General features: G+C 41.1%; 1 protein-coding gene across 2 annotated transcripts in view; it reads left to right on the top strand.

Moving 5' to 3' along the window:
• The window catches only part of Gem2 (Gemin 2), an 85,985-nt gene that overhangs the window by 48,588 nt on the left and 18,279 nt on the right, over window positions 1-19,118 (top strand). For both annotated transcript variants that reach the window (XM_067153326.2, XM_067153325.2), the window contains one exon: window positions 17,122-17,307. In XM_067153326.2, coding sequence (XP_067009427.1) covers window positions 17,122-17,307 — 186 coding nt within the window. The remainder of the gene's footprint in view (window positions 1-17,121; window positions 17,308-19,118) is intronic.

Raw genomic sequence — 19,118 nt, 5'->3', positions numbered from 1 at the left:
TGAATTTGATGTGAGAATCAATAGTGTTGAGTTTTAAGAGGGTGGTGGAGGCATTAATTGATTGCTCATTCATGATTACGAAGACATCGTCAACATATCTGGCCCAAAAGAGAATGTTTTCAAATTCTTTGTCAATTTTGGTGTGTTCGAGGAAGTCCAGGTATATTTCTGCTAAGATGCCTGAGGCCGGTGATCCCATTGCCAAGCCATCTTGTTGATATATAACATTGTCGAAAGTGAAGAAGTTGTTGTTGATGATTAGTTTTAATACTGTGATAAAGTCTTGTGTCTCTAGTTTGCTTAAGTGGCTGTTTTTGTTTAAATTGTTTTTAATTATTGGAATTAATTTTGATACTTGTATGCTTGGGTACATGTTTACAATATCGAAAGAGTGGATGGAGTAATCCGGTTGCAAATTGAAATTGTTAAGTTTTTCTACTAGCTCTGATGTGTTTTTAATGGACTTTTTGGATAAAAATTGATAATTTTTTCTTAGGAAACGTTGGATGAATTGTGATAATTTGTATAAGGGGCTTGGTCTATAGTTGATAATTGGGCGGATGGGAACTCCAGCTTTGTGTATCTTGGGGAGAGCTTTAGCGGTGGGGAGTCCTGGGTTCATCTGTACGAGTTTGGATTTTTCCTGTTCAGTGAATAAAAATGAAGTGTTTTTTAGAGTTTGTTTAAGTAGTCTTTGAATTTTTTGGGTGGGGTCCTTTTTGATTATAGAAAATGAGCTGTCTGTGAAAAAGTTTTTTGTTTTTTCAATATATGCTTTTTTATCCATGATAACTGTTGCATTGCCTTTGTCAGCTTTGGTTACAATGAGTTCATTATCTTTGATTTTCTTTTTGAGGGCGTATATGCGTTTTTGTTCAGCTATTTTGTCTCTATTATTGAGCTTATTTGCGGGGTTGGTTAGGTTGGAGAGGATATTGTTCAGTTTCCTTTTAACATCGGTTCTAACCTCATTTTGCGTATCTTCCGGCATTTTGCTAATGGCTAGTTCCATGTAATTTATAACATTGTAAATACATATTAGTACTGAATAGGTGGAAACCTTACTGTGTTACTATTCATATGTTATTCTCAGTTCAGTACGGACCAACAACATGAAATTCATAACCCTTGAGGAGCTAGCAGTCGCATGAGGAAAACATTTGGATTTGATGTTATGAGATCATGGTATCATGAACTTCTAATGCGTGGGGAAAGGGTACTTATCTCTTAGTTGACGAATGACGACAGCTAATGAAACTGTGAGAGAGTAGCATTTATATTTTATGCTATGAAGTAAGAGCCTTTAATAAACTGGCCTGGTTTTTGTGTGGCCAGTGAGGTAGGGAATTCACCTAGTTTGCACCCGGCACTAACACACCTACAAGTTTTAGCTCGCCGGCTCGCAGGCAGGGGGTTAATCCATGTGAAACTCACAGATCATGTGAATGCACACATTTATGTTTTTTATTATTATTATTATTATTATTATTATTATTATTATTATTATTATTATTGCTCATTTTTTATGGCTCATTATTTGATATCGGATTTCTTGGCAGAATTTTAGCGGATTTTAAGTAGTATTTAGCGGATCTTGAAAATATAAGTTGGCAACACTGTTTATAGGTCATTCGGAAATTGCGCACAGTGTGGTAAATACAGAATCATGGGCAAGCACAAAGTGCCACGTCACATTCCTCACAGCAGTAGACAGTTTTCCATCGCCTCTGGTTTGACAGGCACACAACACAATGTTTTCTTGAGTAATTCCTACTTTAGGTTGGCATGTTGTCAGGTAATTCAACATCTTTTCTAACCAAGCCATGTTCACGTCACTCGGAGCAGTTTACTACGATACACAGACCAATTTACAAAAAGTTATGAGAACATGGACAATGGAGTTCGCAGAACAACTGTATCGTAACAACGATGACGACGACAACAACTCGCAAATTTAGTAATTTGAATGTATATATGCACAAATAAATTCTTTACGAAGAATTTGGCGCGGACCACACGAGGCAACACGAGACAGCTTTTGGACTGCCTCCTAGGCGCGAACTACCTGACTGGCGTGAGACCGGATAAAAATGAATAGGACAGCAGAGGTGCCAACTGTTACGGATTATCCGTAATTATTACGGATTTCCCCTCACGATTACGGGATTACAGGATTACGGCCAAAGGGTAAATTATTACGGAAAAGCGACATTATAACGACATAATTTCTACGGAAAAAATAATGAAGGAAGGAAAAATGAATCTTTTCGAGCATTAGTACTCGACTCTCTTCGTTTCAGTGCTTGTGAGTTGGCAACGATACTTATTCGATCGTCACTTCCTTTTGATACCCGTGAGCGTCGTGATATTCATTGTGAGGAACTCTACTCTGCTATCCTTCACTACAAAATGTAATTTTCTATTATTGCAGTATTAAGTATACCTGCCAGTAACTCTCCCACAGAAAGATTTCTCAGTGTTAATAGGAAAAAACAGAAGGACTTCAGGCCTACAATAATATCTACACTGGAATCGCTTATTGTTCATACGCGGAAAATGTCCTCACAGGAGGAAGGATGCTACAAGAAAAATCCCACACAAAAGCACCTGCTGCGTGTGAAACAAGCTACAAAGAATATTTTGCGTCAGAACAGGTAATGTGCAAACGTATTATGTAATAGGATATATTTTAGAATAGATTGTTGTCGGGAAGGACAAAGAGGGTGTCCAGAAGGGATGAGTGTGCTTTGGATTTGACTCCAACATTTTTCCGAGGGTAGCGAAGGGGAATTACGGAAAAGCCATACCAAAGGTTGGCACCTCTGGGACAGCAATAATCACATCTACTATGAGTGGAATTAGTTTTAAATTACGATAGTAGATGGCAGAAGTGATTAAGAATAGGCAGATGCCTATAGGTTCCTAACCCTATGTAAGAACACATTTAGAATTACAAGAACATCTAAAGGTGTCAAACCCAATACTCATGCGACAGCTGTTAAACCCATTTAAGGTGTTAATTAAATCATTTTCTGTTCACTTAATATGAACTTATTTCAGGAAATACTTTATCAGAAGAATTCGTTACCTTGAGACATAGTTTGTTTTCAGTTAAGAGAAACTCTAAGGACTTGGAGAAAAGTTCGTTATTTTTGACAAGCCTATTTGTATGATAAACATTCTTTACTTTAAATAATTTCAACGAAAGATAGCTGTTTTTTTTTTTGTTTATACCGGTAAATCTATTATGAAGAGAAGTGATAGGGAATCAACCGTTCATGCTCAATGAAGGGAATAAATGTTTTTAAAAAAATAACTATCATTTCGAACAGTAGACAGTAAGCAGGTTCAGGATATAGAAAGTGAATGGGTGGCATGCAGGGATGCTGTAGTAGAAACAGCAAGGGAATGCGTAGGAACAAATGTGTGTAAAGATGGGAAAAGGCGAACATCTTGGTGGAATGATGAAGTGAGAGCAGCCTGTAAACGTAAAAAGAAGGCTTATCAGAAATGGCTCCAAACAAGGGCCGAGGCAGACAGGGATTGGTACGTAGATGAAAGAAACAGAGCAAAACATATAGTTGTTGAATCCAAAAAGAAGTCATGGGAAGATTTTGGTAATAACCTGGAAAGGCTAGGTCAAGCAGCAGGGAAACCTTTCTGGACAGTAATAAAGAATCTTAGCAAGGGAGGGAAAGAACAGTGTTTTGAGTAATTCAGGTGAACTCATAATAGATCCCAGGGAATCACTGGAGAGGTGGAGGGAATATTTTGAACATCTTCTCAATGTAAAAGGAAATCATCATGGTGGTGTTGCAAACAGCCAAGCTCATGGGGAGGAGGAAAATGATGTTGGTGAAATTATGCTTGAGGAAGTTGAAAGGATAGTAAATAAACTCCATTGTCATAAGGCAGCAGGAATAGATGAAATTAGACCTGAAATGGTGAAGTATAGTGGGAGGGCGGGGATGAAATGGCTTCATAGAGTAGTAAAATTAACGTGGAGTGTTGGTAAGGTACCTTCAGATTGGACAAAAGCAGTAATTGCACCTATCTATAAGCAAGGGAACAGGAAGGATTGCAACAACTATAGAGGTATCTCATTGATTAGTATACCAGGCAAAGTATTCACTGGCATCTTGGAAGGGAGGGTGCGATCAGTCGTTGAGAGGAAGTTGGATGAAAACCAGTGTGGTTTCAGACCACAGAGAGGCTGTCAGGATCAGATTTTCAGTATGCGCCAGGTAATTGAAAAATGCTACGAGAGGAATAGGCAGTTGTGTTGATGTTTCGTAGAACTAGAGAAAGCATATGACAGGGTACCGAGGGAAAAGATGTTCAACATACTGGGGGACTATGGAATTAAAGGTAGATTATTAAAATCAATCAAAGGCATTTATGTTGACAATTGGGCTTCGGTGAGAATTGATGGTAGAATGAGTTCTTGGTTCAGGGTACTTACAGGAGTTAGACAAGGCTGTAATCTTTCACCTTTGCTGTTCGTAGTTTACATGGATCATCTGCTGAAAGGTATAAAATGGCAGGGAGGGATTCAGTTAGGTGGAAATGTAGTAAGCAGTTTGGCCTATGCTGACGACTTGGTCTTAATGGCAGACTGTGCCGAAAGCCTGCAGTCTAATAGCTTGGAACTTGAAAATAGGTGCAATGAGTATGGTATGAAAATTAGCCTCTCGAAGACTAAATTGATGTCAGTAGGTAAGAAATTCAACAGAATTGAATGTCAGATTGGTGATACAAAGCTAGAACAGGTCGATAATTTCAAGTATTTAGGTTGTGTGTTCTCCCAGGATGGTAATATACACTGACTGACAGAGCAAATGCAACACCAAGAAGGAGTGGTCAGAACTTTATGCCAATTGCAGGGTAGACTGACGTCACTGAGGTATGCTCATGATGTGAAATGCGCCGCTGTGCTGCGCACGTAGCGAACGATAAATGGGACACGGCGTTGGCGAATGGCCCACTTCGTACCGTGATTTCTCAGCCGACAGTCATTGTAGAACGTGTTGTCGTGTGCCACAGGACACGTGTATAGCTAAGAATGCCAGGCTGCCGTCAACGGAGGCATTTCCAGCAGACAGACGACTTTACGAGGGGTATGGTGATCGGGCTGAGAAGGGCAGGTTGTTCGCTTCGTCAAATCGCAGCCGATACCCATAGGGATGTGTCCATGGTGCAGCGCCTGTGGCGAAGATGGTTGGCGCAGGGACATGAGGCACGTGCGAGGGGTCCAGGCGCAGCCCAAGTGACGTCAGCACGCGAGGATCGGCGCATCCGCCGCCAAGCGGTGGCAGCCCCGCATGCCACGTCAACCGCCATTCTTCAGCATGTGCAAGACACCCTGGCTGTTCCAATATCGACCAGAACAATTTCCCGTCGATTGGTTGAAGGAGGCCTGCACTCCCGGCGTCCGCTCAGAAGACTACCATTGACTCCACAGCATAGACGTGCACGCCTGGCATGGTGCCGGGCTAGAGCGACTTGGATGAGGGAATGGCGGAACGTCGTGTTCTCCGATGAGTCACGCTTCTGTTCTGTCAGTGATAGTCACCGCAGACGAGTGTGGCGTCGGCGTGGAGAAAGGTCAAATCCGGCAGTAACTGTGGAGCGCCCTACCGCTAGACAACGCGGCATCATGGTTTGGAGCGCTATTGCGTATGATTCCACGTCACCTCTAGTGCGTATTCAAGGCACGTTAAATGCCCACCGCTACGTGCAGCATGTGCTGCGGCCGGTGGCACTCCCGTACCTTCAGGGGCTGCCCAATGCTATGTTTCAGCAGGATAATGCCCGCCCACACACTGCTCGCATCTCCCAACAGGCTCTACGAGGTGTACAGATGCTTCCGTGGCCAGCGTACTCTCCGGATCTCTCACCAATCGAACACGTGTGGGATCTCATTGGACGCCGTTTGCAAACTCTGCCCCAGCCTCGTACGGACGACCAACTGTGGCAAATGGTTGACAGAGAATGGAGAACCATCCCTCAGGACACCATCCGCACTCTTATTGACTCTGTACCTCGACGTGTTTCTGCGTGCATCGCCGCTCGCGGTGGTCCTACATCCTACTGAGTCGATGCCGTGCGCATTGTGTAACCTGCATATCGGTTTGAAATAAACATCAATTATTCGTCCGTGCCATCTCTGTTTTTTCCCCAGCTTTCATCCCTTTCGAGCCACTCCTCCTTGGTGTTGCATTTGCTCTGTCAGTCAGTGTAGTAAGTGAGATTGAATCAAGTTGTAGTAAAGCTAATGCAATGAGCTTGCAGTTGCGATCAGCAGTATTCTGTAAGAAGGAAGTCAGCTCCCAGACGAAACTATCTTTACATCGGTCTGTTTTCAGACCAACTTTGCTTTACGGGAGCGAAAGCTGGGAGGACTCAGGATATCTTATTCATAAGTTAGAAGTATCAGACATGAAAGTAGCAAGAATGATTGTTGGTACAAACAGGTGGGAACAATGGCAGGAGGGTACTCGGAATGAGGAGATAAAGGCTAATTTAGGAATGAACTCGATGGATGAAGCTGTACGCATAAACCGGCTTCGGTGGTGGGGTCACGTGAGGCGAATGGAGGAGGATAGGATACCTAGGAGAATAATGGACTCTGTTATGGAGGGTAAGAGAAGTAGAGGGAGATCAAGACGACGATGGTTAGACTCGGTTTCTAATGATGTAAAGATAAGAGGTATAGAACTAAATGAGGCCACAACACTACTTGAAAATCGAGGATTGTGGCGACGTTTAGTAAATTCTCAGAGGCTTGCAGACTGAACGCTGAAAGGCATAACAGTCTATAATGATAATGTATGTATGTATGTATGTATGTATGTATGTATGTATGTATGTGTGTATACTACCTATGTTATTGGTCCTATTTAAAAGTACTATTATAGAGAATACAATTTCCGATCATTTATGTTTTATTCAGTTTTACCACAAGAGTGGTATTTTAGGGTCGGACTTGCATTGTTGGATGCGCTTGAGAACGGTTGGCTGTTGAGAGAGCTCTTGCATTATTGTAGTGATAAAGTAGTTAAAACCTTGTGAAATACCTTAATTTTTGTATTTGTGATTCATTTAGTGCTATTTATATAGTGGTGTTTAGTGCTTGTTGGTAGAAATTGGGAGTAGTGATATTTATTTAAATTTTATAACAAGTAAATTCAGTTGGTCTTGAGTAAATTACATTTTCTAGGTTAAATAGGCTAGCTAGGTGTACCTTGTTTCGAATTTAGGTTTAGGAAATACTTTAGGTAATAATATTAACTTTAAAAATATTTGTGAATATCTGTAGGTTCGTTGGTATAATACTTACAAAGGCAGATTATCGTAAGGAATAGTACCGCAACTTCCGCTGAAATTGTTCTGGTATTTCGTATAGATATCCGTCCAAACTATCGCGAAGGTAATAATTTACTACATTAAAAAACACAATACGCCTGTAAACTTCCATTTAAAAAGTAGTTAAAGAGATTACACGGTAATAGTTAACAGTCGTTGTATTGTTATTGATTATTGTCGCTGCTCATATTCAAATATTGCATTGTTGGCTACAGTCGTGAAGAAAGGGAGCAGTGTAGTCAAGTAAATATAAGTAAAAATCACCTGACCTTGTATTCCTATTCATTTGTACTTCTGAGTAGGTAGTTACAGTAATTTATATTTCGCTCCCTCGATCTTTCAGTATTTATGAGCGGTTAGCTAATAATAATAAAGTTCATATATCCCAGTAATTGCAGTTCAAGTCCCTGAAGTAGTAGGAGTGGTTTTGATAGAAATATTTGAGAAATTATTGTAGACACCTAGTATTTTTCAGTAGGCCTAATTAAGGACACTTTTATTCTCCGTCTCGTGGAGTAGAGAAAATAATAGTAATCCACCAGCTGTAATAATCACATAACCACATTTCAGTAGAATTGTAGTGAAGATAAGGTATAATATATTAGATAGTATCTTGCCAGTTATATTCGTGTTTTTCTTTGTGTACGGCAATCCTTTTGATACTTAAGCATTTAACCAAACGCAGTATAGTGTAGTGTAGATACATTGTAGTATAGATACAGTACGGTACATTTAGATAGTGCCGTATCTTGCCTGCTTTATTTGTGTGTTATCTTTCGTGTGTATTAGACTGTAATACTAATAATAATTTGTCTAAGCATTTAGCTTCGTTGGTAATCTTTGAGTACAGTAGTTCTTGCAAATTTCATTTCTGTTTGTGCTTAGTAGTCACATACGGTACCGGTATTTTAATTAGGATACGTCTGAAAGTAGTTTAAAAATTACTGTAGTACAGTAGTATACGAGTAATATCCTATTAGAATTTAGTGTGCTTATTTTATTATTGTAAAATATTTGTGTAGTACTGGTGTAGTAGAGGTATCCGTAGAAACTCGTACTAAAATACTGTTGTTGTAATTAGGATAGGCTTAATTGCAGTTTGGAATTGTGTAGTTCTTGTGTATTACTTTCGATATTCAGTAATAAACAGCAGTTTTTATCCTGTTAGGGGTTGTATGATAAAAAATAGAGCACGACTAATTAGTATTGTAGTGTAGTCGTATATTAATTACCTTATTGTGTGATCTTTGAGTACTATCCCAGACAATATATCCCTCCGTTCATTTATTTTTTGCAAATAAGTTATTTTATTTTTAATTTCATTTTTTCCATAAAGAATGGCTAAGAAGCGCGAGTGTACGAACTGTGGGTGTGGCGAGGCATTGAGGGGTATGAGGGAGGAGTTGGAAAGTTTGAGGGAGATAATTAGGATTCTCACAGAAGACAGGAAGGAAGATAGGCCTCCCTCAAACAGTGTGCAGGTTACAGTAGGTGTACAAGAGGGAGGGGAAGGAAACGGGGGAGTTGTAGAAGACTAATGTTCTAAGGGGAAGGAGATTGCAGGCTAAGGGCTCGATTCAGGATCAGAATTCAGGACAGGTGTCTGTGCGAAATCAGTACGAGTCACTCCAGGTAGAACAACAGAGGGAAGATGAGGGACAGGGAACTGTTGGTGAGATGTGTGGAAGTAGGAGGAAGGGAAAAGGTAGGAAAGGGAAATGTAGATTAGAGGATAGGAAAAGACAGGTGGAACAGGGTCATGGGAAGGAGAAAAGGGAGGAGGAAGTAGCTTCTGCAGCTATCAGGAAAGACAGGCTGACCAGGAGGGGAGGGGATCAAATGAGGTGGGTAGGGTTGAGGCTCTGGTCATGGGGGATTCCATCGTTAGACACGTGGGGAAAGTGTGTGGAGGAAAGGGAATCAGGGTAGAATGTTATCCAGGAATTAGGTTGAGGCAGATGTTGAGGAAAGTAGAAGAGAGGGAGGAGGGGAAGGAGAAGGTGGTGGTGTTTCACGTTGGTACCAACAACGTAAGGCAAGCTGATATAAGTACCAACATAGTTGGAGATGTGTGGGATCTGGTAAATGCAGCACGGGTGAAGTTTAAGAAAGCGGAGATTGTTATTAGTGGAATACTGTGTAGGAGGGATACTGACTGGAGGGTGATTGGGGATTTAAATGAGACTATGGAGTGGGTATGTGGGAAACTGGGAGTGAAATTTCTAGATCCTAATGGGTGGGTAGGAGATAGGGATCTGCGCTCAGATGGCCTTCATTTAAACCGCACTGGTACGTATAAGTTAGGAAATTTGTTTGGAAGGGTAATAGGGAGGTACATTCAGGGAAACGGGATGACCTAGGGAGCGGTGATACGGGAACAGGGAACTGGAAATCAAGTAGGGATGACATAAAATTGTTAGTGTTGAACTGTAGAAGTATTGTGAAGACAGAAATAGAATTTAATAGATATATATTTACCAGATATTGTAATAGGAGTTGAATCATGGCTGAGAAATGATATAATGGATGCAGAAATTTTCTCACGGCACTGGAGTGTGTTACATGTAATTGATTAGGTGGTCTAATAAATAACTTAATGTTATTATTTCAATCAACTGGAGTGTGTATCGTAGAGATAGGATAGGAATGGTGGGAGGGGGAGTGTTTATTCTGATGAAAGAAGAATTTGTAAGCTACGAAAAAGTTAAAGATGAGACACATGAAATTCTAGGTGTAAGGCTCATTTCTAAAGATAATAGGCAACTTGATATATTTGGAGTGTACAGATTGGGAAAGGGTAGCACTGACGCGGATTCAGAATTATTTGATAGGATAGTCAGCTATGTGGGAAATGACATGGAAAGAAATGTGATTGTACCGGGAGATCTGAATTTGCCAGATGTAAATTGGGAAGGAAATGCGAACGACAGGAAGCATGACCAACAAATGGCAAATAAGTTAATATGGGAAGGACAGCTGATTCAGAAAGTGATGGAACCAACCAGAGAGAAAAATATCCTTGATGTGGTGCTGATAAAACCAGATGAGCTCTATAGGGAAGGTGAAGTAATAGATGGTATTAGTGATCATGAAGCTGTTTTTGTGGTAGTTAAAAATAAATGCGATAGAAAGGAAGGTCTTAAAAGTAGGACTATTAGGTAGTACCATATGGTTGACAAAGCAGGCATGAGGCAGTTTCTAAAAAGTAACTATGATCGGTGGAAAACGGTAAATAAAAATGTAAACAGACTCTGGGATGGGTTTAAAGAAATTGTTGAGGAATGCGAAAGCAGGTTTGTACCTTTAAGGGTGGTAAGGAATGGTAAAGACCCACCTTATTATAATAGAGAAATAAAGAGACTAAGAAGGAGGTGCAGGTTGGAAAGTACTAGTTAGAAATGGCTGTGGAAGTAAGGAGAAATTGAAGGAACATACTAGAAAATTGAATCTAGCAAAGAAGGCAGCTAAGGATAACATGATGGCAAGCATAATTGGCGGTCATACAAATTTTAGTGAAAAATGGAAGGGTATGTATAGGTATTTTAAGGCAGAAACAGGTTCCAAGAAGGACATTCCATTAATAATTAATGAACAGGGGGAGTGTGTATGTGAGGATCTTCAAAAGGCAGAAGTATTCAGTCAGCAGTATGTAAAGATTGTTGGTTACAAGGATAATGTCGAGATAGAGGAGGAGACTAAGGCCAAAGAAGTAATAAAATTTACATATGATAACAATGACATTTACAGTAAGATACAAAATTGAAAACTAGAAAAGCGGCTGGAATTGATCAGATTTCTGGGGATATACTAAAGACAATGGGTTGGGATATAGTACCATATCTGAAGTACTTATTTGATTATTATTTGGTCGGAGGAGCTATACCAGATGAATGGAGAGTTGCTATAGTAGCCCCTGTGTATAAAGGAAAGGGTGATAGACATAAAGCTGTAAGCTTTTGGGAAGGCATTCTTTCTAATTATATTAGACATGTTTGTGAAATTAATAACTGGTTCGATAGAAGGCAATTCGGTTTTAGGAAAGGTTATTCCACTGAAGCTCAACTTGTAGGATTCCAGCAAGATATAGCAGATATCTTGGATTCTGGAGGTCAAATGGACTCTATCGCGATTTACCTGTGTAAAGCATTTGATAAGGTGGATCATGGGAGACTACTGGCAAAAATGAGTGCAATTGGACTAAACAAAAGAGTGACCGAATGGGTTGCTATATTTCTAGAAAATAGATCTCAGAGAATTAGAGTAGGTGAAGCTTTATCTGACCCTGTAATAATTAATAGGGGAATTCCTCAAGGCAGTATTATCGGACCTTTATGTTTTCTTATATATATAAATGATATATGTAAAGGAGTGGAATCTGAAGTAAGGCTTTTTGCGGATGATGTTATTCTCTATAGAGTGATAAATAAGTTACAAGATTGTGAGCAACTGCAGCGTGACCTCGAAAATGTTGTGAGATGGACAGCAGGCACTGGTATGTTGATAAACGGGGTTTAAAGTCAGGTTGTGAGTTTCACAAATAGGAAAAGTCCTCTCAGTTTTAATTACTGCATTGATGGGGTGAAAGTTCCTTTTGGGGATCATGTAGGTATGTGGGTGTTAATATACGGAAAGATCTTCATTGGGGTAATCACATAAATGGGATTGTAAATAATGGGTACAGATCTCTGCACATTGTTGTGAGGTTGTTTAGGGGTTGTAGTAAGGTTGTAAAGGAGAGGGTATATAAGTCTCTGGTAAGACCCCAACTAGAGTATGGTTCCAGTGTATGGGACCCTCACCAGGATTACCTGATTCAAGAACTGGAAAAAAATCCAAAGAAAAGCAGCTCGATTTGTTCTGGGTGATTTCCGACAAAAGAGTAGCATTACAAAAATGTTGCAAAGTTTGGGTTGGGAAGAATTGAGAGAAAGAAGAAGAGCTGCTCGACTAAGGGGTATGTTCCAAGCTGTCAGCGGAGAGATGGCGTGGAATGACATTAGTAGACGAATAAGTTTGAGTGGTGTTTATAAAAGTAGGAAAGATCACAATATGAAGATAAAGTTGGAATTCAAGAAGACAAACTGGGGCAAATAGTCATTTATAGGAAGGGGAGTTAGGGATTGGAATAACTTACCAAGGGATACGTTCAATAAATTTCCAATTTCTTTGAAATTATTCAGGAAAAGGCTAGGAAAGCAGCAGATAAGGAATCTGCGAGCTGGGCGACTGCCCTAAATGCAGATCAGTATTCATTCTTCTTCTCCTTCTTCAAATGTGAAGGCCTACAATATCGAAAGCTCATAAGTGTTCTACAGTAACATTATGTTCACCATTGTTTGTTGTGATGTTCTTTGTCTCTTATGCTGCCACTCATCTCCGAGAGATGGTTTTACTGCTGCGTACCGAGTATAACAGCCTTCCTGAATATTGACGGGAAATAGCTGGTGAGTTAGATATCTTTCTTTTTTAACATGCCATTCCTCTTGTTCATACATTTTCTGACACTGCTGGTTCAAAACACATTGGTCTATCATTGTATTCCAGCTATTCATGAACAAGAGGAATGGCATGTTAAAAAAAGTAAGTTATCTAACTCCCCAGCAATTTCCCGTCAGTATCCAGGTGCAGTGTGTACACTTAACGGAATAATGGCAGGGGTGTGTTCACGCTGTCTTGAACTGGTCATTCCAGCTCTGGAACTTTGGACTGTTAGATCAGCAGCATACTACTGTTCGTTAAAAGTGAGAACGTGCGGTTTTTCATTTGATCCAGTATTTCATATGATAAAATTGCTTTTAATCATGACATTCCTACTGACATCTTTGTAATGACTTATATTGATTTCAGTTGGGAAAACCTCTAAGTCAGTCTTTCTGAGGATGTAAAAAAGGCAGGTGGATAGTTTCTGTCTGCTATTATAATGAAAACTTCCCAACTTGCTTGTAACTGATGGTATGCAAGCCCTACCTTTACAATGAAAATTCCCTAACCCAGTCTTTGCATGAGAAAAGACTTATGGTGACTTCCCCGTCGCGTTTCTGTTGTAATGTCAAGAGCTATGCAATTTAATACAATCTTACAACGTGCACACTACCTAACCTAGAATTCTGTATACAATATAGAATTCCATAGCGAAGCACGGGTACATCAACTAGTGGTAAAGTATAGTGGGAAGGCAGGGATGAAATGGCTTTATAGAGCAATAAGTGGAGTGGTAGTAAGGTTCCTTCTGATTGGACAAAATTGAACCTATCCACAACCAAGGGAACAGAAAGGATTGCAACAACTATTGAGGTATCTCATTGATCAGTATACTAGGGGATTTTGGAAGGCAGGATGTGGTCAGTGCTTGATCGTAAGTCAGATGAAAACTAGTGTGGTTTTGGACCACAAAGGTGCTCTCAAGATCAGATTTTCAGTTTGCACCAGGTAATTGAAAAATGGCATTTGAGGAATAGACAGTTATCTTTCGTTGATCTGGAGAAGGCATATGATAAGAGTAGCTGGGGGAAAAAATATTTGCTATACTGGGGGATTATGGAATTAGGGGTAGATTATTGAAATTAATCAAAGGCATTTGTGTTGGCAATTGGACTGCAGTGAGAATTGACCGTAGAATGCATTCTTAGGGTTAGACAAAGCTATACTCTTTCACCTTTGGTGTTTAATTACATGGGTCATCTACTGAAAGGTATTAAGTGGCAGGGAGGGATTCAATTAGGTGCAAATATAGTAAGCAGTTTGGCCTATGCTGACGACTTGGTCTTAATGGCAAATTGTACCAAAAGCCTGCAGTACAATTGAAAATGGGTCCAATGAGTATGGTATGAAAATTAGCCTTTCCAAAACTAAATTGATGTCAGTAGGTAAAAAATCCAAGAGAATTGAATGTCAGATTGGGGATACAAAGCTGGAACAGGTATATAATTTCAAGTGTTTTGGATGTATATTTTCCCAGTATGGTAGTGTAGTACGTGAGATTGAATTAAGGTGCAGCAAAGCTAATGCAGTGAGCTCACAGTTGCAAACAACAGTATTCTGTAAGAAGGAAGTAGGCTCCTGGACAAAACTGTCTTTACTTACTGTAGGTCTGTTTTGCAGACCAACTTTGCTTTTGTGAGTGAAAGCTGGGTGGACTTGGTTTACCTTATTCATAAGTTAGAAGTAACAGACATGAAAGTAACAGAAATGATTATTGGTAGGTGGTAACAGTGGCTGGAGGGTTCTCAGAATGTTAGTATATGTTAAGAATGAACTCAATGGATGAAGCTGTATGCATAAACTGGCTTTGGTGGGGGGATCATGTGAGGTGAATTGGCGAGGGGAGGTTACCTAGGAGAATAGTGGACTCTGTTATGGAGGGTAAGAGAAGTAGAGGGAGACCAGGATGACGATGGTTACGTTCAGTTTCTAACGGTTTAAAGATAAGCTGTATAGAACTAAACGAGGCGACAGTACTAGTTACAAATAGCTTGTGGCAGCGGTTAGTGAATTCACAGAAGCTTGCAGACTGAACTCTGAAAGGCATAACAGTCTGTTTGTTTGTTTGTTTGTTTGTTTCTTTCTTTATTTATTTATTTATTTATTTATTTAATTAATTAATTAATTCGCTTAAGGCTATCTACACCAACAGTGAGTACCAGGTTAATTCCTGGGGGCAAAGGCAGCCGGATGTAGAGCTAACCACTCTACCCCATCAAGTGCCGAGGTTACGAATAGTGGAAGGCTTTACCTTCTAGCCCTCCAAGGGTCTTCATGGTTTGTACGGAGATGACTTTGCTTTGCTTTTGCTTAAGGCTATAAAAATCCTTCTCTTAAACGGAACCAAGTTTTCTTCTTTTTTTTTTTTTTTTTTTCGTTGCACGACACAGATTGGTCTTATGGCAGCGATAATGGGCCTAGGAATGGGAAGGAAGTGGCCGTGGCCTTAATTAAGGTACAGCCCCAACATTTGCCTGGTGTGAAAATGGGAAACCACGGAAAACCATCTTCATAGTTGCCGACAGTTTGGTTCGAGCCCACTATCTCCTGGATGCAAGCTTACATGATACCATGATCCTATGCACACATACAGAAGACATGGGAAGACACTAAATGTGATGTTAATAATGAATTGCTCCTCTGTGAGCCCTCAAAACGGCAACAGTACGGCGAGGTAATAATAATTTCGTGTGGCTATTTCTAGCCGAGTGCAGCCCTTGCAAGGCAGACCCTCCGATGAGGGTGGGCGGCATCTGCCATGTGTAGGTAACTGCGTGTTATTGTGGTGGAGGATAGTGTTGTGTGTGGTGTGTGAGTTGCAGGGATGTTGGGGATAGCACAAACACCCAGCCCCCGGGCCACTGGAATTAACCAATGAAGGTTAAAATCCCCGACCCGGCCGGGAATCGAACCCGGGACCCTCTGAACCGAAGGCCAGTATGCTGACCATTCAGCCAACGAGTCAGGTATCGACTCTACAAGGTGTTGAAATCATTCTGGAAATATCTGGACCCACGCATCTTGCATTGCTACCCACAGTCTTGTGTAGTTGGTGTGGGGTTCATGGAGTGTGTACCAGTATCAACAGCATCCCATAAATGCTCGATTGGATTAAGATCGGGGGATCTGCAGGGCCAATCCATGGTCATAATTTCACTGGAGTGTTCCTCCAACCACTTGCGTGCCACCACAGAGTGGTGACATGTGCATTGTCCTGTTGAAACACGGCATCTCCATAAGGGTACTCTAGGGCCAGAAAGCGGTGCAGATGGTCTGAAAGAATATCCACATAACATGCACCCTGTCAGCGTTCCCTGCAGCTGTACAATGGGGCCTAATTGCGACCATGAGAACGCCGTCTGGACCAGAACTGAGCCACCTCCCGCCTGGACACAACCTTGTTGACACGCAGGATCCATAGCTTCATGCGGCATACTCCTCGCTCTCATGCGCCCATCAGCTCAATACAACTGGAACCCGGATTCATCAGACTATACCACATGCTGTCACTGTTCCATGGCCCATTGCCGATGTTCGCGGGCCCATGCACATCGTTGAGCTCTGTATCAAGGTGTCAGCAAAGGGATACGAGTTGGTCATCGACTGGCGAAGCCTATGCAGAGCACTTGTCTCCTTACAGTCCTGGTAGAAATGGGTTCCTGACTCCCAACATTCAACTGGGCAGTGATCTGACTCACAGTAGCCATTGAGCGTCCAGTATGGTTCTGCGGAGGCAATGGGATGTCTGTTCATCAAACACTTGTGGTCTTCCTGTGTGACAGTTTACACGGGTGGTAACATTCTCTCTGCGATATTGAAGATTCACCCTCGACACTGTTGACCTCGGAGATATGAATTCACATATAATCTCCGCAATGCTATGACACCTGTGCTAGCGATCATCCCATGTTCAAAGTCGGTTAACTCATGACGTGTTGCCATCTTCGCGACACTGGTGTCTGTGTCAGACTCCTCAGCTACACCGCAGCTAGCTGCAGTACTCAGGGATCATACACGGCGCATGTTCTACTGCGACATGGGACATATGGATGTAACATTTGCCTAATATTTAATTTGTTCTTCATTTGATTTGGAATGTGTCCTTGTCTTGCATTACTTTGTGTAAAGAATTTTAAAATTAATTGTTAGAAATTCAACAGACATTCAATTTGGGCTTCACTGTAACTTCTTTTTTTGTAAGCATTTCTGTACCCTTCTTTATTGGGTTTGTTACATTATTAATTTCTCTCTCTCTTGCTCTCTCTGTCTCTTTAGCCTATGATTGAGCAGTTACTAGAGTATCATGTTGATTGGCTTAAGAACCGCTCTGAACTCAGTCTCCAGCAAGGTCGATGGTTGTTTGCTTTGTTGGCATGTCTTGAACTACCCCTTGTACCAGAGACATGTAGTGTGTTACGAACACTTGCCAGGAAATGTGCCTGTATTAGAGCAGCTGTTGAGGTAAGTGAGATAATTATGATATGAAAATAATGAAAATTACTGCTCTGAAAAAAGTCTATTCTTTACAAGTTGAATGTTTTAACAAAAATTATGAATGAATGAAGATGCGTTCCGTTGGTTAGGTACTTTGTCACATGTCTTTAAATACATGTGTGTGACTTACTGTGTAAGCATTGAGTACACATGAAACACATGGATAATCATTCTTGTTTGCAGCCTTCATCAGCGGAGGATAGTGTAAGAAAGATTATTATTATTGTCAACAAGTAGACGCTGTTGTGAGGTAAAGAGATGTGTGGTCATGAAGGGTACTGAGTTTTGTTGCTTGAGGGGTCTGGAAAGAAAGTTCATGGCTCAGGCTGTAAACTACAGTAATTGGTTTGGGTAACCCATAGTGGTGGTGGTGGTGGTGGTGGTGGTGGTAATAGTAGTAGTAGTAAAGAAAGACTTCCTCAGGTTGTCATAACAGGAGGCATGGCTTTTTAGGGTTGAACAAATCCCTTCACCCTGGATGGCAAGACTGAATACTAGTAATTATTTTTTGTGATTAAGAGTGAAAACTGTTTTAGTGGAGATTCTACGGATGGTTGGTGGGTTTGATACAAAGGGCACAAGGAAAGTTTTGCAATGTGCGTGAACGCTTTAGACTTTTTCAAAATAATATCCACCACACGCAATACACTTCTCCATACGTCAAAACCAGTCACTGAACCAACTCTGTCACTTTTCTTCGGTTACATTTTCACACTCTTGATCCCATGCTGCCAGAAGCTCCTCGTCGGATGCAAAACGCCACCCTTTCAGCTTCAGGTTCACTTCTGGGAAGAGTGCGAAGTCACATGGGGCAAGATCAGGACTGTATGGAGAGTGATGAAGCACAGTCAACCTGGATCTGGCAAGAAAATCCATTGTTACATTACCACGATATGCTAGAGCATTGTCGTGATGCAAGAGCCAAGTGTTGAGCTGTGACCTTGGACGGAGCTGCTTGAGAGCCTGGACAACCTGAGGCACACAAGTCTCACTGTACCACTTCGCAGTAACTGTCCCTTGTGTTTCTAGCACAACCTGAGTCAGGATGCCCCGTTTAGTGGAGAATACTACAATCATCCTTTTCTTCACTGACCTTGACTTTCGCACAGTCACAGGAGTACCCTCGTGTTCAAACAGCCACACCTTGTTCTGGGATTTTGTTAGGACATCGTAATAATAAAGCCAAGTATCGTCACCTGTAACGATGCTAGTGACGTTATGCGAAGTTCCATTTTCAAACTGTTTTAGCATTTTTCGGCACCATTTCACTCAATGTGCCTTTTGTTCCTCTGAAAGTGAATGGGGCACCCAAAGGGAACAAACTTTTCTAACATGGAGATGGTCGTGTAGAATTGAATGAATAGCTGGTGCAGGTATGTGGAGAATCTCTTCTACCTGCTGATATGTCAACTGCCTCTCTTGCTGCAACATTTTCCTCGGAGCTTCAATGTTTTCCCCAGTCACTGATTCAGACGGTCGCCCAGAATGAGGATCGTCTTCAATCCCAAAATTTCTCCTCTGGAACTCTTTGTACCAGCGGAAAATTGTTGTCCGACGTGGAAAGTCTTTCCCCACCACAGGAGTCATTTCCTCCAGGCACTGGTCAACAGTTAATCCACGAGCAAAATTGTAGCGGATAATTGCGCGATATTCACCTTTAGACTGCACTGACATTTTAACTTGCTTTCATTCCCACTGCTTGGTAACAACTGGTGTGAAGGTCGTGCCTTGCCTTCTTCTAGACCGGTTTTCACCTCTCTTTTCATCCCTCACCATAA

This window comes from Anabrus simplex, chromosome 1, assembly GCF_040414725.1.
Source record: "Anabrus simplex isolate iqAnaSimp1 chromosome 1, ASM4041472v1, whole genome shotgun sequence".
Classification (NCBI taxonomy): Eukaryota; Metazoa; Arthropoda; class Insecta; order Orthoptera; family Tettigoniidae; genus Anabrus; species Anabrus simplex.
This window is presented reverse-complemented; position numbering and strand designations above follow the sequence as displayed.